This window comes from Accipiter gentilis, chromosome 4, assembly GCF_929443795.1.
Source record: "Accipiter gentilis chromosome 4, bAccGen1.1, whole genome shotgun sequence".
In the NCBI taxonomy this organism is placed as follows: Eukaryota; Metazoa; Chordata; class Aves; order Accipitriformes; family Accipitridae; genus Astur; species Astur gentilis.
This window is the reverse complement of record NC_064883.1, coordinates 6117955-6140601: the sequence shown is the minus strand read 5'-3', so window position 1 is coordinate 6140601 and position 22647 is coordinate 6117955. Positions and strand designations below refer to the sequence as shown.

The following is a 22647-nucleotide window of genomic DNA, read 5'->3' as shown; positions in this document are numbered from 1 at the left end:
TGCCAAGTCAGTTCCTGAGCAGCAGTCTGCCCCCCCAAGGCTAACTCCCCCCAGTTTATATACTAGATACGACATCGCATGGTATGGAATACCCCTTTGGCCAGTTTGGGTCAGCTGCCCTGGCTGTGTCCTCTGCCAACTTCTTGTGCCCCTCCAGCCTTCTTGCTGGCTGGGCATGAGAAGCTGAAAAATCCTTGACTTAGTCTAAACACTACTTAGCAACAACTGAAAAAATCAGTGTGTTATCAACATTCTTCTCATCCTGAATCCAAGACATAACACTATATCAGGTACTAGAAAGAAAATTAACTCTATCCCAGCTGAAACCAGGACGTACATGTACAATTAAGTCAAATTAGTACAATTAAGTCAGTAACATTTAACAGTTTTCCATCCATGCCCACCAAACTTTGGAATGCTCCTGAAGTGGTTAAGAAGCACTGTAGTTTAATAAGAGAAGGTTAATTTAATCTTGCAGGCATGACCTTAACACCTGAAGAAATGCTGACTTAATTGACACCATGTTTGTGAGAAATGAAGACTTTTTGTTTCCTTTTTATAAAATTTTAACTATGGACACTTGATGACATCACTAACCAAGAAGAGATTATATTATCAGAACTAATGAGGTATTAAAATACCTCAATAAATAATGAAGAATATTCAAGATTTCTCTTCCTTCTATCTTTTAAAAATAATTCATTTAACAGTTGCCATTTCCACAAGCAGATGTATAAAAGTATACTGTTCTTAAACAACAGACTGAAGCCCCTTTCAAAGTTTTGTATTGAGATGCAAGTTCAGAACAAAGCATTCCTCTCTAGACTTCTGAAGAAAAAGAAAATGTTAGGGGAGAAACATGGCAAGTTTGCACATAGCATTCATGGTAAAGAAGATCTCCTGAAAAAGTCTGCACGTGGGATATACAAATACAGCACAATGAGACCAAGCAGAGCTAAGGAAAAGTGAATGGGTCTACTCTGGTCCCTACAAAATACTTCTGGAAATCTGGTTTCTGTAAGAAGTTGTAGAGATTTCTGAATCCTCTTTGAATAAAATGAACATTTTATTCTTTAGTTTCACCTCCAATGATGAACTGAAATTGTGAAAAGCTCTCAGTTTACACCTACGACCTCTCACTGCTGTGATAACTGTTACTATGCCTCAGTATGCTTTGCAGCACCCCAAACTTACATGATGGAGGACATCTACTGAAAACTTCTAGCTAAATAAAGACAGAACTCTCACTAAGGAAATCTAGTAGGTTTCTAAGTTGGTGTTGTACGTTTGGGGTGTACGGACAGTTTGACACTGATTTGGACACAATGAGCTTTTGGGATGCTTTCTGGGATTCAACCATCACTAAGTACAGGTGAAGCAGCAATATGGGACAGCTATGCTTTTTATGTTCATATCCTTATGACTTTTAAAACTGAATCCTAAAAAAATTTCTTTAATATATTATGCTTAACACTACTATTAAATTGCATAAACCAGTAAGTGCTTTTTCCCTCGGGTATGTTTTAACAATTTACTTTTTGCAGACAAGTGCACAAATATGATTAGCTTTTGCAAATTGCTCCTTATTCTGTTAGTGGTAAGTAATTTTTATATTATTGCACTGTAAACAGACGCTATTTTCCACTACATATTCAGCAGTAATGAGCTAATTCAATGTGTTAAAAACAACAAAAGATCTTCAAGAATGAGCTATTTGCTTCAATAGTCCAAGCTCCATTGAAATCTATGTTGAAAACACCCATGATCGGAAGTTAGCAAATTATTCTAGAAGCCCCATTGCAATAGAAGAACTTTTTTTCATTCACTTTTCAAATCCTGAATGTGTTCTGCTACCTTCCTAACACACATAGTATTGATCAACTTCTTGCATATTGATTTGGAAGTTATTTTTTGAGTTTAGCTAATATGCTTCATTACTTTTCTCATAAAGAAATGACATTTTGGCAGAAGCTTTACAACTATTTCAATATTCACTCCTATGAATTCAATATACACCAAAATCTAGAAACAACGAACCATGCTCTTTTCATTCCCCTTTTGTAATTGCAAGGACCTCCTTGCTGAGAGGAAAAAAAAAGATAGCAAGCATGTTAAGCTTAGATTGTGTGGGTGAAATCCTGGCGCCACTTAAGTCAACAGAAATGTTGACATTTATTTCACCCTGGACTGGTGATTGAAAGCAAGTGCAATGCTCCACCTCGACCCAGTGGAAACAATTTAAAGACGGATGGACAGCCTTTGACTGAGGCAACAAACCAAAATGTACAGCATCACAGAAACACATCAGTTGAGCAAAAAAAGCCATGCTTTCACCACAAAAAAGTGTTATATGCAACTTAGAATATGCTACTTGTCTATCCTCGCTATAGCATTTGTTTGGGTAACCCTACATCATCTTGGTTGGTGCTATGTACTCATACTCAGCTGCTGCTGGTATGTCATACATACATACACTCTACAAAATACTGACAAAATGAAAATTGAGAACACCTAGAACAATTTCATGCAAATGGAAATGACTTGGTTTGGTTTTGTGCTCTTTCTTTACTAGTTTCTACTGAACACTGCTAGAAACAACCATACCATTTGAGTAATCTGCACAGGAATATTTTCCTGGTTTTTTTTATACTACAGTAAACCTGTTTGCGAAAGGTATGTGTGTGTGTGTATATATATCTGGCTTCACACCACAGGCAACCTGCCATCTCACCAGAAATATTACATTAGATGGAAGGATTTCCAGTGTTGAGTACATTTGATATAAATATCCAGCAGACATCCAGCTATAAAGTTAACAAAGACTCTCACATTTTTTGTCAGAGAGATATAATCCATTGTCCTGCTTTTTTTACTGGGTTGCAAATAATCTGTGCAGCAGTATATGGACAGATGTAAAGCCACAGCACATATCAGAAACACTATATAATGATATCTAGGGAATAAAATGTCAGAAGGTGGCAGATAACCCTTAGAACTCTCAGTCTCAACTGAATCTGTGTAACTATCTTTCAATTTTAGAGTAATTTCCTATTTTTGATCCTGGAGCCAAATTACATCCAAGTCCATCCCATAATAAAAATACAACCAAAATTTAATAATAAATAGAATAACTCAATTTATCTCCCAAATACAGTGCTTTACACTAGAAACCATTTCAATAATGACAGTTATTCCAACATGAACGAACCTTAGACAGACCAAAAACCCAAGGACCCTACCTTAAAAGAACATTAAGGGTGCAAGTTCAAACAATGGATAAGGAAGGGTAATAGCAGACAGCAAAAGATGTAATTGTGAAAGCAAGTACTTGCAGTTGTAGGTTGCTATGATCTATCAAGATTATGGTATATATTGCTGGTAAGTCATGTAAGTCTTCCTGAGAAGAACCATTAACTCTCCCAGGGCATTTTCTTAGCTTGCAGAGTTTATGGTGGCCTTACTGGCTGGAACCATGTCACTCCTGTGCCCATACATGCCATTCTCCTCAGAGCCTCATGAGGTCCTCCGCTCCCAGCTCTGGCTGAAGTACCCGTGTACCACCTTCTCTGCCAGCCGAACCATAAACCAGATAAATGATCACCACTTAATGATGCACACATTTACCAGGTAATAAGAATTTGAACTGTACAGCACTGTGACTGTTCCTCAAAGAAAGGGTAGAGAGTAGGAGCTCAGGTACTATCCAGAGCCCTACTGATGACGGTGAACTTCGAGAAGTCACACTCTCCAAACGAGATCACAAGGGCCGTCAGGACAGATGCACAAACGTCACGTGTGGTGTGTGACATCTTGACAGCTTGCAGGACTGTTGCAAAGCCATTTACAGAGAAATAGGACAACAACTAGGCCAAGCTCAGGACAACTGGCTTTAGCACCCAGAGTCCTACCGAGTCCAGACATGATGTAACTTCTAATAATTTCTCTTTATAAGAGGGCTGAGTCTTTAATCTTTAATTCAGCACTTCTTCAGTTTCACCTTACTGATACAGTTTCAGTGTCAATGTTTTTGCCCTTCAGTCTCCTAAAAAATACATTTTAATGCATTCCAAATACAAACCAGGTATTTACTTCCAGCCGAGAGTTTTAAGACGTATTAGCACCTTCAGGCTTACACATGGTAAATCTAACAGGTTGTCTCAGGCAGACAACCAGGCAGGAATATAATTGGAAGCTTTCAGGCCAAGCCAAAGGGTTTACTAGTCCAAATATGGTAGGAGGACAAGCGGTTGTCTGCTAATGATGTATTAAATCTATAGCTGTACTGTTTATTCAGTCGAGTGCAAACATGCCTTTCAGTCAGTCAAATCTAAGTCTATGACTTCTGCATGTTCAGGAATACAGGTCTAAAACCCCCTGATATTTTATAGGAGAGAGGCGCTACCTTCTTTACCTGATCAGACAGACCACATCATAGCCTTGGTGGCGTTTTGGCTGCACAGCTGATTACCACAGGACCCAGCAACAGAATTTATTGTCTACATGAACCTTTGCTCCACATGGCTGTACAGTCCCCTCTCCTTCTAACTATTTAAACCAGTCACATCTCCAAAAAGAGGTGGAGTCCACTACTGTTCATTAAACAAACAGACATTAAGGATGACCTTATCACAGAAAATTGGCAGCTTTAATATGCAGGTCTCAATATGTGGTTATTTACAGTGCAAGGATTTAAAGAAGTGACTCGAGAGTTGATGTTAAGTATAAGATCATCGTCCTGTTGATTTATCTTTTGTGGTGCTGATAAAAAAGAATTATGAGACTCACACTTCTCCCCAGCCAAAAGACCTCAAGGGCCAACCCATCACTTATCAGTTTGAAAATGCACCGTTGCACACACCAGAACATCCTGCAGTGAAATACTAAAGGCCCTCATCTTGTCCTAAATGCAATTCATGTTTCCGTAAACAGCATACTGAAACGCAATGAGCCTCTGTTAGCCCCCCAACCAAGCAAAATCCTGGCTTCTTAGCTGCAGTTCAAACCCATCTGTTTGTTATGAATATAAAAATTAAAAAATTAAAAAATTAAAAATGCAGATTTAGTATTGGTGGGACCTCTTGTTATAGAAAAAAGGACTCATGCTTGTAAAACAGACAGATTCTTGTGATTGCAACAACAATTTCAAGACTTGAATTAAAATTCATAATCCAATTACTGTAAGTGGCTGTATCTCCTCACTATGAATCAATCTCTTACTACTCTGTTACCTGTTTCATGTCAGGAGCAGCCACAACAAATAACTAGAGCTGATTTCATGAGGACATTGGTGGGGGTGGAGGGCAGCACATTGAGGGGAAAAGTACAAAAACTTTTTTTGGCCTTCATTTTCCCATTCAGGGAATACAGAAATTAGCATCTTTGGGATATAAGTAGATCTTCCGAGAGCGGTAACACGTAATCTCTGTTAATTTTAAAAATCCAGATTTAAAGCAGCTACCCATTTAAACTATTCTAGAAGTGAGTCTGTCATTATTCCTTACCACAATTACCAGAAAAGAGCTTACTAATAGACTTTAGCCATCTTAACTTTTATATATACTTAAGGAGTGTGTGTGTGTGTGTGGGGGGGGGGGGGGAATATTCATTAAGGCTGACTTTAGAGAAGATCTGAATCCTAAGTAACCCCAGTTGGAGAATGTCTGGATGACAAACTTCTTCCCAGTTGAAAACAAGTCTTGCACTGGCCAGACTAATGTATTTCAGGATTCTGTCTTCAAGCCTTTCTACTCTCTGGACTTGGACAGACTCTCTTTGGGCTGACTTCTCCTTTGCTTTCAACCAATATCTTTATGATCATTCAGCATGAACAGCTCTTGGATGGCTCTAATTTTTCTCCTAATGTTTACTCTGCCACCTGAAATTTTCCATTTCTCAAATCACCTCTTTTCTGTCACTATATCCCAAATGTTAACCATGAATTATGACAGACTCCTTTCTTTCCACATATTGATATCCTAGTCTGCATCATCACACCTGTTACTCAGTACTGTTTATTTGTCTGCTCTCTTACATAGTTCCTTCTCCCTCTTGCATGCCTTAGAACAACACACCTACTCCAGTGATTTATTCCATAAACTACAAATTCTGAAAATACATTTATTCTTATTTACCCTCAAACATGTTTTACAGGCTTGACTTCAACTCTTCTAACATGTTATCTAGTAAGTTGAATCGTATTCCTACTGGTTGTCAAACCGTCTCTTTCAAGACAACTTAAAAATGGGTTTCAGAAAGTATTTTTCCATTAATCCATTTGCCAATCCCCTGCTGCTCTCCCTACCTTATATTCTTGTTTCATTTCTGACTTATTAGAAAATAAGCTCTCTAGGGAAAAGACCTCATCTTACACATCTGTAAAGTACTGTATACTGCACAGATATTTAGCTGTAGGTTCCTTGTATAAATATGCCATGGTATACTCCAGGTTCTAAATAAATTACCAATTAAATAGTACCTCTACTATTTTTAAGAGCATTACTGCAGAATAATTCAGACCATACCAATAACATGTTTCCTGAGAAATTATTTCCAGTATATCTTGTGATTAATGGTTGTTTTTCTATATCAATGGACACTCAGCAAGAAAAAGGACAAAAATGCTGAGCTCATTTTCTCTTGGGACCTTGCCTCTGGTTCTGACTGAAGTAGTGTGAACTGATGTCTGCAACTAAACAGCCATCACAGCCACAACTGACTATACATCTTGAAAATGGTTACAAGTGATACAAAAATCAGTTAATAAGAGTCATCAGAGACAAAGCCTCCTTTTTCTTGTGCTAACTTCTTGAAAAAATCAATTTACCCTTGATTAATTTAACTCATTTTCCATGGGATTTGGAGAGGGAATAAACCAATTCAGAATTTGCTTTTGTAGTTTAGGCAAGATCCTTTTCAACAAGGAATTTTGCTTTTGATCATTAGGCTGCCAGTGCTGGCAATTCAAAGGCTGTGCAGCACCTGTAAAATTCACACAGAATTCATCTTCCCACCATCAGAAACTACACTTCTGTTCCACCTCTAAACACCAGACATGGTCACACATGCCAGTAAAAGTCTGCATTGGTTTTCACTCATGATGTAAGTCCAAGAAATCATCTTTCTCATTTGATTAGCCTAGACAATGTTATAACAAACTTCTCTCAAGTGTGAGTTGAACGTCTTCCAGTCCATAGGAATTCCTCTTCCTTTACAATTCCTTCTATTAGTGCAGAACATGCAAAATAAAAAATTAGATCCTTCTTGGAAGGATGGCAGAACTTGTGACTTGGGTTGAAACGTCTTAACCACTGAATCCCTGCTTGGGCAAATGCAATCAACCCTACAAAAGAGAAATGACTAAGTGGTGACCATTAATACAGAATACTCTATTTTAGTCAAGAGTCTGTACCAGAACCCTTTTTTTCTCGCTGCAGTCCCCACTCCTTTTGATCCCTGCTGCTGAATGTCATTGCATCTCCTCCTTTCTTCTCCTGAATATCTGTTCTCTCCTTACTTCTTGTCACTACCTCCAACAACACTAATTTAGCAGAGGACAAGCTAATAAGCAGGCTTTTCTCTGCATCTCATGCCCTGTTGGCTTGCCTTGCTAGTAAGGCCTGTCTCACCAATTGAGGCATGGGGCTCAGACTCTAGAAGAATAGCCAAAATGGTGCTGCATTTTAGTGCATTTTATTAAAATTTTTTCCATCCTGTAACTACATGATGTACATTTCTTAGCTCTTCCATGAAGGAATTTTCATTCTTACAGCCTTTTCAAGCACTAAAGTGATACAAATTAGTCATGTAAAATAATTTTAGGAAAAAAAAATTGTTAGCCACTGGGAATTATACACAATAGAATACTGTTAAATGCAGAAACAATTCTTCATTCCTCCAGTGTCCAAGGTCTTAATTATTTCCAAATACTCCATGTTTTCTTACATCTTCAGCCATTGTTACTCACTTATTGCTGCTTCTCAGAATGTATTTACCTTAGAAATTGACTTTAACGTAACTGTTTATTACTACATAAGATTCTGGTATGAAAATCATGTTAGAGAATAAATTGACAAGCAATGGTGGGTACATTGTGGTAGGCTATTTGACTAGAATTGTATTAGTGAAGAACCATCAAATATCTCTATTGAATAACAAAAGGAAATTTTCTGTTATGCCATTACAAGAAGAAGTGGTAAGAGTCTTTGGAAAGGTAATACAGGTTGATGTACCCTGTAAAATAAAAATTATGCAATATACTCACATTAATTACTAAAACATAAAAATAAACAGTTTTTCACTTTGGAAGAACAACTTCTATACAAGTGATGAAATTCTGTATTTGGCAAACAAGTATTCAAGCAGACAGAACATAAGGCGTGAGCCTGTTTGAGTGATTATTTGATTTGCAATTTAGTGCTTTTATCATCAATTTAAGAATAAACAAAACAAAGCATATGAGCGAATATCCCATAGTTTTTAAATTACTGTATCTATCATTGGCCTATTAAATTACAACATTTGGACATGTTTTGTATTGCTGTGTAGACTGAGGTGAGAGATAATAATGCTGAAGTGTCTGAATCTAATGAAAACATAACACCTTCTATTTGGTGGCATGGCTCACTGCAAAAAAGCAATATATCACTGTCCTGAAAATGGCCAGCAGGAATAGGAAAATGCGCTACTGCTAATTAAACCTTTTATGTAAAAACATGATTGCTAATCAAATCTTTATTACCCCATACTCTCACATTCTACTTTCTTCTTCATTTACACTTCATCCTGTAGCCCTTGAAGTATCAGGTTTACAGTCTTCTTATATGCTGTGGGCTTTTGATATTCTGAAAGGATAGAATTGTCATAATGATAATTTTAAAAGATACCTAAAATAAAAAAGCGATTGTGGGAGGAAAAAGAATGGTACAATTAAACTGCATCTGGTTATTCCGATAGCTAATTAAAAGTCATACTTAAGTTAATGTAAGGTATTTATTCAAGCTGAAGTTTCATCATTTTTGTGACAACTGAAAACCACCTTTATTACAAGGAAGGAAAAATGCTTGGCTTTAGATACACAGAATGCCCCTATTTTCAGAAGTGTGTTAACTCAGTAATGATCACAATATAAGCCATATTTCCTATAAAAAAAGGAAAGATGTCTTTAATTTTTAATTATTTCATTGCTATGAAGTTTGCTACACAGCCACTTCATATAAATTGAATACTAAAGATAAATATTACCCTAGCCAAGTATATGATTAAAAGCCAACAAAATAGCCTTTGCAAAAATTCTAGGCTAGCATATACTAGGTTTCTCCTAGTGAAGTACCACATAACCATTTAATTTTTAATTTATATAGTGATAATTATTGCAATATTTGTACAATGAAGTGAAAAAGTTACAACATAAGATGTTATTTGAAATAGAAAAGCATTCTTCTAATCATGTAGGGAAAGATCAACTGAACTTATTATTTTTGTCAAAGAAATAATAAAATCAAAGCAAGCACTGACAATTGCAACAAGACTCTAAATGTAAATTAAAATACTTCAGACAAAAGGCTTCAAGGCAAGTGATTCTCCCTTCGAGGGATGATTTTCACTTGTCTCCAGGTGTAACATTATGTGCACTGATGGGCTGATCAACAGAACAGAACTTTTCCCCAGCTGTAATCAGCAGTGATTGATGGTTGGGACAAAAAAGTTGATTATCATGACAAGTCCACTGATGCAGAGAAAATAGGCTATGCTGGGGAAAGGATAAAACCTGTTCAGAGACTACCTTCTAAAATCTCCTTTCTAAAGAATAGAAAGAAACATTTATGCCCATCCAAAAAGAGCCAACATAAATGAGTTCAGTACATTTACTATGCATCTCTATCTACAGTTATTTCACCACAATAAAATGAGACCTATGTAAACCCCAAACAGAATAAACCCTTATATTTTTAAAATCACAGTTTGAGATCAACTCATCAGACAATTATATATATGAAAGTATCTGTGTGGCCGACCAGTAGAACATTGCCTCAGTTTGAATACATGTTTTGAATTCATAATCAAGCTTTTAAAGGCCTTGGGGGAGTTAGGTCTAAGTGCCATATTGGATTCCTTCCTGAAAAGAAGTCTGTCCCCTTTGGCCATTTTAAACCTTTAAAGACTTCATTTTCAATTGAGATTAAAAAAATGCATGAGTGGGGGCAATACAATCTCAAACATATAGTTCAAGTGCGTGCTTTTTTAATTCCAATATAAAGCTTTTAAAAGCAGATATTGGGTTGCACTTCCACTCCTTCAGAGGATCAGAGTCCCAGCTGTTGGCTGCGATGTAAGCACAGAGCAGCAATATCTCCAGAGACTGTAAAAGACACGTCAGGAGTGATAAAAGAACCAAGCAGCTGAAAAAGTCAGGCCTGGAGGTTCTGAAGTGGAATTTGTTTACATCAGGGGTAGTTACGTTTAATAGTAATTCTCACAAAAGAAACATTATGTTTGTTACAAGAGGTGGCTGCATAGATACAGTGAAGAAGAATGTATCACCAGTACCCCATGGAATGCAATTTTACTGACCCTAAATGGGGGAGGAAAAAAAAGCATCCAGAGTTAGTGTAAGATTATTTGAAAAGATTTTATGGCTGTTGGAATAAAGTATCATCAACAAAAGCCAAGTAAAAGAGTGACTTTACTTTTAATGCATTTTTAGAAATTGGAAATTTTTGTGAGAAAAAAATACAATTTACATAATTTAACTCATTTTGATGGTGAACCTTCTACATCACACATAACTACACATTTTCCTCACTATGTGCCCTTTCTGTGGACCAGACTTTGACATATAGCCCTGCCTGTTCCTCTTCTCCCAGTTCTTGTTTATGTCCTTATCAGTGCCAAAGAAAATGAGCCAGAAGCAGTTACTGACTGGTGACTGAAAGCAGACAATGTTTTGCCATTTTTATAGTGAAATTTGTTATCTGCACCCATTAATAATCCAGAACCTCAGATTCTGTACTGTATAAATTCTTATTTTTTTAAATAAGTCTGTAAGGAAGAAGTTACAACAGACCTGTCGTGGTTTAACCCCAGCCAGCAACTAAGCACCACACAGCTGCTCACTCACTTTCCCCCCCACCCAGTGGGATGGGGGAGGGAATCAGAAGGAGAAAGGTAAAACTTGTGGGTTGAGATAAGAACAGGTTAATAGAACAGAAAGGAAGAAACTAATAATGATAATAACAATAACAAAATGACAATAATAATAATAAAAGGATTGAAATATACAAAACAAGTGATGCACAATGCAATTGCTCACCACCCGCCGACCGATGCCCAGTCAGTTCCTGAGCAGCAATCTCTGCCCAGGCCAACTGCCCCCAGTGTATATACTGGGCATGACGTCCCATGGTATGGAATACCCCTTTGGCCAGTTTGGGTCAGCTGCCCTGGCTGTGTCCCCTCCCAACTTCTTGTGCCCCTCCAGCCTTCTTGCTGACTGGGCATGAGAAGCTGAAAAATCCTTGACTTAGTCTAAACACTACTTAGCAACAACTGAAAAAATCAGTGTGTTATCAACATTCTTCTCATCCTGAATCCAAGACATACTGGCAACTAGAAAGAGAATTAACTCTATCCCAGCTGAAACCAGGACAAGACCAAAGCAAGCTAGATGAAGATTGCACAACAGGGTTTACAATTTATCTTTCCTTTTTGGTGATGACTCGCTTATGGAAAGGGGTTTCTGTAAAGAGTCCCCATCAGAATTGTTCATAAATTTCAATTGTTTATTGGAGTTGACTGACTTACTTCCCACGTTGACTGAGGAAGGTGACAGGAAAAAATGCCTCAAATACAAGTAAGTGTATGGCAAGAAATGATAAAGCAGAGGTTTCTCTCCTTGCGGTTGAAATGGGCAGTCTTTTCAATGAATGGAACATGAGAGAATTGGAAGAGAGACTTCTTTTGCCACCTTTTAAACTGTTTATGCCTTTTATAAAGTCTGTATTTTTCCCTCTCTATACCAATTCCCAATACCAAAATGGTATTTCTCAATGTACAGTTCAAAAATACTAAGCATTGTCTTCATTCCCACAATTCCAGCCAAAGACTTCAAAAAAACTCCAGTTAGCCACTACCTGCCCAACTTTAGCATTTGAATTTCATTCTCATTTTCCTCCACCCTTCTCCAGGCATGAAATCTTTCTGACACTATTGTAACCCAAAGAATGTAGCTGCAGGACCCAATTCATTAAAAACACTGGAAATAACGTATTTAATTTGCCTGGAAGTCATTTTAGTGAGTGACAGGTAATCCACATTAAGCATTCTCCTGACACTGAAAACAGATTTTGGAAAACCTAGGGCCAATCAGATCTGCTTCCCACCCCCAATATCATGTTTTCTGGTACATTCTTATATTCTAATTTAATAATTTCTGAGAGAAGGAAAATTCCTGACAGTAACAAACACGGATGTGTTCAAACACAGGAGGCAGGTTGCTTTTATTTCAGGCTTTCTCTCTTATTAACTGCTTTCACCTCTGCCTTTCTCTCCTTCTTCTGCTCTTTGCAGTTCTGAGATCATCTACACCCAAGCAGAAGTTAAAAGTTGGCCCCAAAAGGGCAAGTACTGCAACCATTCACTTCAGTGCCAGAAGCAGAAACCTTTTAAACCAACTTGTCTTCATATTCCACAGTCAGAATACTGGTCATTAATCTTTTGCAAATTATGAACAGGACTATCAGAGAGAGCCATTGCCTATTCACAGATAATTTCTAGAAAACTCAAGTAATTTTCAAGAGACGTCAAACCTTCTGAACAATTGACTTGTTTTACCAAAAAGAGTGCTTTGAAAATGAAATAACCTGGTAGGATGAGCAGAGGTAAGAAGCAAGAGTTGACAAATGTGAATTAAAAAAAGTCTAACTTTTGCATAATCTTTAAATCCTACCACAGCAACAGCTGCTGATCATCTGAATGTTTTAATCTCTCCAGCATCATGTACCTGTACTGACTCCAATGTTCAGTTGACATAGAGATTGGACATTTCTCCATAACCTCTGCTTCTGCACAGACCAGGTAGCTGGAAGCATTAGACTTTGCTTTCTCCTGGACTTACAGAATAGAATCATTTAGGTTGGAAACAACCCTTAAGATCGTCAAGTCCAACCGTTAACCTAACACTACCAAGTCCACCACTAAACCATGTCCCTAAGGGCCACATCTATACATCTTTTAAATACCGCCAGGGATGGCGACTCAACCACTTCCCTGGGCAGCCTGTTCCAATGCTTGATTTAGATACTCTCTCTTCAGCTACCACTGCTGAATGTGGGCAGAGAGTGAACTTTGAGAGGAAAGTGTAAGTCTGGTAGTATAAATACAGTGGACACCAAGGCACTCCATCTCTCCCCACCAGCAACAGACTGAGTAACCAGCAACAGACTGAGTAACCAGCAACAGACTGAGTAACCAGCTGACATGAAGAGCAAGCTTTCTTAAAGATCAATAACTTAAACCCCTCCATCTTTCCTACTGCTTTCTTGTCCTCAGGCAAAGCCTCTGATGAGTCTGATACCTCTGAGCTGGTCCATGTTCTGCAATACTACAGATTTTCTAGACAGAATAGATTATTTTTACTACAAGAGAGGAGATAAGTACAAGGCTTAGTGAAGAGCTCATGTAGAGAGCTCCATAGCTTGTGGAGCACTGAAAGACCACTTACAGCAGTTACTGAGGATCATCCAAAATATTTAGTTTGTGGGCAATGCTTAAGAGGGAAGGAAACATCCACACCCTTAGGCTATCAGTCAAGAGACTCAGTTCAACACCTCCAAAAGTACTCGGATGCTAAACAACGAGGTGCTGTGTCACATATGAATCATTTCTGCTTCTAGGCTGCATAGGTACTGTATAGAGGGTGAAAATTATGGAAAAATACTTTATACAACAAAAGGAAATTATTTATACTTTCTATTAAGCATTTTAGATATGCTGTAAGAAACTACAGGTTATGTGAATATTTGTGACTATTGCTCAACAGAGTATTCTGGATTTCGTAATTTATAATTTAAGTTACTTATTTCCTACATGAAAAAAGGTTACTTACAACTACCTCAGAATGAAACAACATCTAACAGAAGACAGAATTGAAATAAAAAATTATTTTCTTTCAAAATACAACACAGAGTCAAAAAGAAATTTTTTAATTCTCTAGTATGGGAAAGACCAGACCTGCACAAGACCTGACTACAATTCATATTGCAGCCTTTAAAACTGTGGTCTAGGAAAGAGGAGGTAATGTTTCTAAAATGTGCAGGCTAGGCCTATAAAAACAGACTCCACTGAATATCCAACTAGGCAAAAAAAAAAATACTAGGTTGTTTTCCAATTTGTCACGCATGCAATGTAAGTGCAAAATATTCTGTGCTATTTGATTAGACTTTTGGAATACCAAAAAATCACATATCTTTTTAGCAATTCTTTAGGATTTCCATAATGTGTTAATACAAATGCCAGATATCCCATGGAAATCTCTGCACTAATCACTTTCTGTGATTACTTGCTACTTTTTCCAGTGAATACTATAAACCAGTATCTCTGGAAAAGTGGCGACCTATGAGTGTATTTCCATTCTGACTCACATTCTGATCTCAAATGAATGGCATGTGCAATTCCACAAGCGAAATCTGCATTTGTTTCTCCTTACACTGAACTCCATAGTACGGGAAGGATGGTGCATTACTAGAAAGAAGTAGCACATATATATAAAGAGAGAGAGAGAGAGAGAGTTATATAACTGTAGAAATTATATACAAAAGAATAATTTTTATATATATATAAATAAGTTAATTCTGGACAAAGTTTTACTCTTGGTGAGGTACAAGTGCTGCAATTAATACTATACCCTCATAGAGTAACACTAACTTTAAAGGGATGCTGAGCACCTGTAAATGTTTGCAGAAGAGAATCTTCTTAAATAATCAGGCTGATGACTTCACAGAACACAGACACATTGCCTTGGAAAGACCAGAAGTAAAACTGCCCTGAGATAATAGATAAATGTGCTTGATGGCTGGCAAATACCTGCAACAAGTGACTTTGATTAAGAAAACTGTGCATTACAATTCAAGCAGAAATTGTTGGGTTTATACCAAAGCAGGGTTCTAAATCTAAAGGTTAATTGGAAATCTATATCTAAATCTAACTTGTAACTGGAGGCACAACAAAACATGCAAAGAATAAGAACATGTGGTTATAGGCACACACAGAACAGTGACTGAGGCAAACGGTACACATGGCTTCAAATACCATTTAAGCATATCTCTGAAAGTTGAAAAAATAACAGGTTTTAAATCAGAGGGGTGAAATGTTAAATAACTTCAAGCAGTTAGCTGTATCAGCCTTTTCTGGTTCTTAATGGAAAAGCTTTTGAAAGTTCCTCTGTCTTTGCAACAGAGGCTACAGGCCAGGTGTAACCATCACTTGGCATGGACAAGAAATGAAATCTCTATTCCCTCTTTCAAACCATAGAAACAGGTTTATAAGTTAGTTGAGCAGGAGGTCATATAATCTGTGTCTCAGCTCTGGGACTACATTCAGCGTTTCTGGTCCATCCTCAGAAACAGGTGTCTAATTTGTTAAGACCTTCTGCCGACAGGGAGCCCACAGCTGTCCCTGTGTGTTTCCTTCCAGAACTTCACTACCATTATAGCTAGAATTGTTTCACCAAATACAACAAAAAAAAATTTCTTGAATCACATTAAACTGAAGAATTAGTCAAATTTATTCTTCCATTAAAACGAAGGAACACAAAGATCAGTTGGTCACTGTTCTGTTACTGCCCCCCTTTCATATACTGAAAACCTACTATATTTTCCTTGTCTTTTCCACTGTACATCTATCCAGTTCTTTCTACTTTCCCTAGCCGAGTGAAGTTTTTTCACATCTTGTCATACTAGTGGATGTCTTCTAAATTCTGCAACTAATTATGCTTTTGTTAAAGTGTGATGACCACTTCTGTAAATGATTCTTCGCCTGAGGCATTGCCAATTTCAAATACTGTGGAATACTTACCTCTCTATCGATAAATGTAACACTCTTGGGGGAAAAAAGTTTACCATAGGATTAGTTGGTTGGGGTTTTTTTCCCCATTAGCAATTGTTGAGGTATATTTGTATTGTGATTCACTATAATTCTGTTTTGCTCATTAAGACAGACATTTATTTTACTACTTGTGCATTTCCAGTCCAAGCACAATAGTTTGTGCTTTTATTTACTGCACTTGTCAGAATTCCAGACTATTTTCTCCAACTGGTGAAGATAATTTTGGACTGCAATCCTGAACTTGCCACCTTCCATCATGTGCCTGCCACCCTCCATCTAGGTGTCATCCACAAACCTGGTATACGTACTCTCTATTCTGTCAGGCACGTTGCTAATGAAAATTTAGAGTAGCAGCAAGCACAGAACAGACTCCTGCAGATCGTGACTTGTAGTGATCTTTTGTTTTGACAGGAAACCATCAGCAACTACTCTCAATACAGTTTTTCAATCTGTTGAGCAGCCAACTTTTAACAATTTCACCCAGACCATATTCCCCTACTTACTTTACAAGACTGTCACATAGGACGGTATCAACCCCTATTAAAGCCAAAATATATCACATCTATTTATTCCCTATTATCCATTAGACCAATTGCCCTGTCAAAGGAGAAAATTAGATTGGTTTGACATGATTTGTTCTTGACAAATTCATGTTGGCTGTTTCTTATCACCTTATTATCCCCTAGGTGCTTACAAATTGATACTTTCATCATTTGTTCTAGATACCAAGCATAAACTAAATAGCATATAAGTCCTCTGGTCCTGCTTTTTTCCCCATGAAAGTTAAAACCATAGTAAATACTGTGGAGCTATATTGCATCCTTATCCTCAAAAAAAACGTTCACTATTCTTTTAACAGAACAGCACTTTTTGAATCCTGACAACTTCACTCAGTTGAACTATATATGGATTCGCTTTATAGAGATGAAGAAAAACAAGGTAAAAACCCAACAGATAAGGACTCCATGATGAGCATTCAGCTCATGATTTTCAGGAGAATATTACTACTGTTGCTATTTAAGTCAAACAATAATTTCTGGCTAACATATTTGGAAATATTTTTACAGTGTATCATAATGGAATTCAAGTCCTGTGAGTACATAGAAACACTGCCCAATCTTTCTCTAAAGGCAAGCTGGATTCTCACTCAGCCACCTGCATTAAACAAGAGGGAAGAGAAAGAGAGACTCCCTTTGCAAGAATTGACCTTGTTAACAGACACTGTCAGTACCTTGATCAAATGAAGAAATTAGATATGTGGGCAAAGGAAGATCATATAGTCAAGACAGGTGATCAAAAAATGAGGAAAATTTAGTCCACTCTTTTCTTCCAAGCCATGGGGTCATTTGGGGGGTGGGCGTTGTTTGTTTGTTTGTTTGTTTTCTAGTGATTGCTCATGTTAGCAGAGAATTTACTCCTGCAACTACATGTAAGCACATGAGTTGTCCTATTGAAGTCAGCTGGACTTCATTTTACAGGGTGCTTTTAGCAGATGTTTAATGTTTACTACAAAGCATGCATTTAACAGTTCTTCTGAACTGGTGCAATAGCTCTCAGCAGCTGCCAAAATCTAAATGGCAACACACACACTTGCAGCTAGGCACATACTTAAATGTTTTGCCCTGTATTGGATGCACAACGTGAATGCAAATGTTATATATAGATCTTGCTCAATGCAAAAGAAAAAAAAATAAATCACTGCTTGAAACGGACTCCACAGACCTACCTCTGCTGTTCTAATGTTTTTATTCAGCATGGAGAGTCTTTGGTTACTTGCTCATTCCTCCCTCCCCTTGTATGAGGAGATTTATTTTAAAAAGAAATACTGAACACACAGCTGTCATGAAGATTTATAGATAACTCCTTTAGAAAGAAGCTAAACGATTTTAGACTATTGTCCTGCTTTTTCTCATTTGTCTTTGAAATGTAATTTTGATACCATGTAACCAGAAAAAAAGCTCTTCTGCTCTGAAAGAAATCTGTATCAAAGAGGAGAAAATTCTGTATTCTCCACAAAAAATGAAAAATATCACAGACCAGTTTTATTGTAAACATTTTCATAATACTGTCATGCAGTAGGTAAATGGAATTTCTATTCATTACTCTCTGATAAATCCTATCTCCAGCATGTAAAAATAAAGACATATTGGTAGAACAGCCACAAAGCCCTAGGTTTGTGAACAGAATAGCTATTTATTGTTGTTATCGTTTTAAATCTTGTTCAACAAAATATGATGAAAATGAAAGGTAAGAATATTCAGTAAATGAAAACTTTTTCATAATAATAAGAGAAAAAATTGCAATGTGTGTGTCTGCCATTCATATAGTAGAGTTATCAAAAAATGATAGCTAATAGGTCTTTTCCTGCAAAGCAATCTTTCCTTTAAGTCTCAACATTAAATCTTTAGTTTGGCACATTTTTGCTTCAAAAACTGGTGGACATTCAGAATTGCCCAAGCAACAGAGGAACTTAGCTCTACCTATGCCCCTTACATTGCAGAAAAGCATTTCTAAACTGCAGTGGAACTCTGACTACTTATTATTTCTTGAAAAGCCTCAGCAGAGCACTTTGTGATTTTCAGCAGTAATAACTATATGCACTGGAATGAGAAGAGACCATCATAAAGATATCCACAAATCTCTTCTGTGTGGTAGGGAAAAGGGGCAGAGATATCATCCCAGGTTAATCAATGGGCAGCTTTTGGATCCTAATCTCTCCATCAATCAGCAGCACTGGGGTTGCTTTAATAAGTATGTGAATATTAAAAGTGGAAAGAGAAAGATACGCAGCAAGAAGGCCTCCCCATTCCATAAAGTTAATGATATTGATTTACTTTGAGAGAGGGGAGCATTAGAACAACCTTCTCCTGAACAGCGTTGGCAAATTAGAGTTCAAGCCTCTATCACTTGAAGGTGTGAAGCTTAACAGCTTTTCTTCCAAGAGTTTGCTGTGAACAGTCTAAATGAATTGCTTTCTTCCGAAACACGTTTTTTGGACACTAGATGACTCTGAAAATGGCCACTGCTTCTTCCTCCTCTCTCCTTTGGGAATCCTTTCTAAGAGCAGCAGAAAAGAAACAGTATGGGAATATACTAGTCTTGTGAGTAGGAAGTATCAGTGTCCACTGACATCTTGTTTGCTTCTGTGTGGAAGAATTTTTATTTCAAACATTCTGTTCTGGAAAATGCCTAGCTCCTGTCCACTGAAAAATTTTCCAGTCAATGCATCAATCCAAGTTGCGTATCTGCTAATGACTAAGTCATTTTAATGATGTGTTCATCCTCTCTTTTGTCTGGATGTTTTTGCAGATGAACAAATGGTATACCCTCTTTGAAATAAGGTGTTTCACTTTGGTACGTAACACTGAAGAGTTTGATGTCTCTTGCAGCTATAGATTACATATGATTCAGTGTGACATGTTTTTTCCTAAGAGAAAGCTGAAAATTGTGAATGATGAGCTGGGCTACTCAGTCACTGGGATCCACTGTGGCCCAGAAGTCTCCATTGTCCCCTCCCCATGAATGGCTCAGTATCCGCAGTCCTAATTCTAGCATCTGGCTTCTAGTTGGAAGAGCCTAATTTGACTCTTCTGTTTTTATCTCTGAGGGACACGACAGCTCCAGAGAATGTATTACCCTTCCTTACACCACTGTTTGGGAATGATGTCACTGTTAGAAGAAGATGTCCATATAGTCCATGAACTAGAAAAGCTGGAGTCATCAGTGAAAGTAAGTACATGATGCTGACTAGTCTGGAAATTGTGACTGAGATTTTGTTAAAATTATTTCTAAGGAATAAAAAGGTGAGGGGAACCAAGACAGTAGCATTATTTTCATCCCTAGCTGGCCAATCCTTAAAAGAAGGCTTCAAGGTTCAATTTAAGTTTTTGACAAGTTCATGGCTTTGATAAATAATTGATAACCAAAAATAGGTACAAACCGTACATAAATAGCTGCCTACAAAGAAGCAGCAGCACACAAGAATTATTTCACTTCTTCATATGACTAACATGAGGAAGGAACCTCATGGACATTTTTGGGTTAGACCTCCCTCTAAATTCAAATATTTTTATTCTGACAGAAGCAACTTCCATATTTAAATTAGTACAACAGGTAGTAAAGGAAAGACATTTGGTAGGGAAAGATAAGTTTCCACCAGCGATGCCCGTGTCAAGAAACTTCCCAGAAAGACAAGAATAGCAGAAGAAAATATATTGTACTATTTCAGGTTTTGTCTGCACACACAAAGATCCTGGAGAAGGATATAAAGCAGTTAAATTCTAAGAGGCTTTTCTGTGACAGAACAGGTATTCCTTGGCAAGGAGCACCACAGCACAGCTTCCTTGGGTAGTTATGTGGGACAGGTTTCCTCTGTATATTAAAGACCATCTCCAGTTCAGCTTTTTCTACTTCATTGCTGAAGGAGTGAGAGGACATAAGGTAGGAGCCACTAGACAAAAAAATCACTTGCTTTTTTTTTTTTTTTTTTTTTTAAACCACTACAGGACAGGAACATTAAAATATAATTCTGGCTAGACAGAGATATTGTTGTAAGGGTAGAAAAAAGAAAGTAGATCCACAAGGACTCCAAGTATATCTGAATAACTTCTAACACTTACAGGCTGAAAAGAAACACAAACATAACCAAGACTGGTAGAAGAATTAGGACCCTGCAAATATTTCAGCTTTATTAGCAGTAGCGGATCAGTCCATTTTCATATTTACACTCTGTGCAGCACAACTGAAGTTGATGAGCTTGCAGGGATACATCCGCAGGGAAAATGTGGCCGGGTGTATAAACACTGCCAAATAATGGTGTGTGTTTGAAGCATCCTACTGCCTATTCATCTGCTGAGCCACAAACTGAAATCACAACGCTTCATTTAGGTTCAGTTTATGCAAATTATGGCACATCCTAGAAAATAAGTACATATTTCTAATTGATACAAAATGATCGACTTACATCAGAATTAAATCTCAGCTGGCAAATGTTGCAAGATATGATTTGCTTTCTTCGATGAGGAAGAGGAACCCCAAATGTATGATTTATTACAGCTTTTTGAATTGGGTCCATCTGTAAAGAGAGAAGAAAAAGGAAAATAAAAGCTTCTGCTGTTCCACTGTATGCTATATTATCTATAGTCTCAGAACAGATTCTGCATCATGTGATAACCATACCCCACACTACAGAAAACTATTACTTTTCCTTGAAAATGAATATATCTTCTTCATGCAGTTTTACAAAGAGGTAATACAGACATGAACAAAGAAAAGTGTCATTAGTCATTAGCTATCTTGAAGTACATATCCTCCGTTCAATTCTATATGCACCAATCTCCCTTTACTGAAGAAAGCTAAAAGCTGTAAATGCTGAACAAGTTTACCTATCAAAACACCAATTTATGTTTTTTATATCATAGCAAAGCTAGCTCAATAATTGAAACAAGAATATTTTAAATAAAATTACTAAGAAAAGGATCAATGGAAATGTGAAGGAATATTATAAACACATAATTCCAGGATAACACACAATAGCTCAGTATTATGAAAAAAGTAATAATTTCCCAGGAACCAATAAATTAATCTTTTCCATAAAACAACTTCTACACAACCTGTGAAAAATCAAAATCCTCCAAGGATTATTTTCACAGCCGTTTAGAAGAAACTATTTTGAATAAACCCTACATTAAGAATTAATTTTGTCTTTCATGAAAAGCATAATTCTGACATAACCTCTACCAGAATGCTGATCTGGCAGTGTCTGTAAGTCAGGGTCCCATAAAAAAATATACCATTTTGGCAGAGAATTTTACAAAAGCTACTCAAGACTTTTTACATGGAGGATTGAAATCAACTTCCCCAAATTCATTGGTCAAAATTATTTATATTTCTTTTTCACAAGAAGCATTTGGTAGCTATTTTTAAAATCTAGTAATAGCTTTACAGCAACTTGGTAAAGCCACTGACAGTTTTTATCATTGAATTGTATTGTTAAAAATTCATAGATTTTGCTGACGCAAATATAACTAATTGCCTAACTCTGATGATAACCAGTATTCAAGCAGCATAATTTGTATGTGTCTTGAGAAAAAAAAACTTCTATGCTCATGCCCCCATGATTCACTTTTTTCTAGTGTGTTAGCAAAGGGTTATGTGATAAATAATCAGAGCTTTTCCTTAGAGTAATCAATTATTCATGGAAGCTGTAATGGTAGACAGTCATGGCCTCTATTGCAGTGAATCCACAACAGATCACTACGGAAATTTTGCATCACTTGACAGCTGTTCAGTGTCAGATATGAAATAGGTCATTAAACTAATTCCTCTTGAAAAGAAATTCAGATTGATTGAAAAAAAAAAAAGGAACAAGGAAAATGGCAGAGCTTTAGGCAAAGGTTTGGAAGAAATGCTCAGTTTGAACATCCTCTTCAATTTGATGTGAAAGTGAAATGCCTCATACATATGTGCAACCGCCAGCATAAAAAAACAACAATCCCACCTAGAAACTAGGGATTTCACTGTAACGTAACCCCAGAATAACACTGATGG

General features: G+C 37.1%; 1 protein-coding gene across 7 annotated transcripts in view; it reads right to left on the bottom strand.

Moving 5' to 3' along the window:
- Nucleotides 1-22647, bottom strand: part of ZNF385D (zinc finger protein 385D) — a 753372-nt gene that overhangs the window by 391454 nt on the left and 339271 nt on the right. For all 7 annotated transcript variants that reach the window (XR_007505851.1, XM_049798898.1, XM_049798899.1 and 4 more), the window contains one exon: nt 21062-21172. Coding sequence is in view for 6 of the 7 variants with exons in the window: in XM_049798898.1 (XP_049654855.1) it covers nt 21062-21172 (111 nt within the window). In the remaining variant the exon portion in view is untranslated. The remainder of the gene's footprint in view (nt 1-21061; nt 21173-22647) is intronic.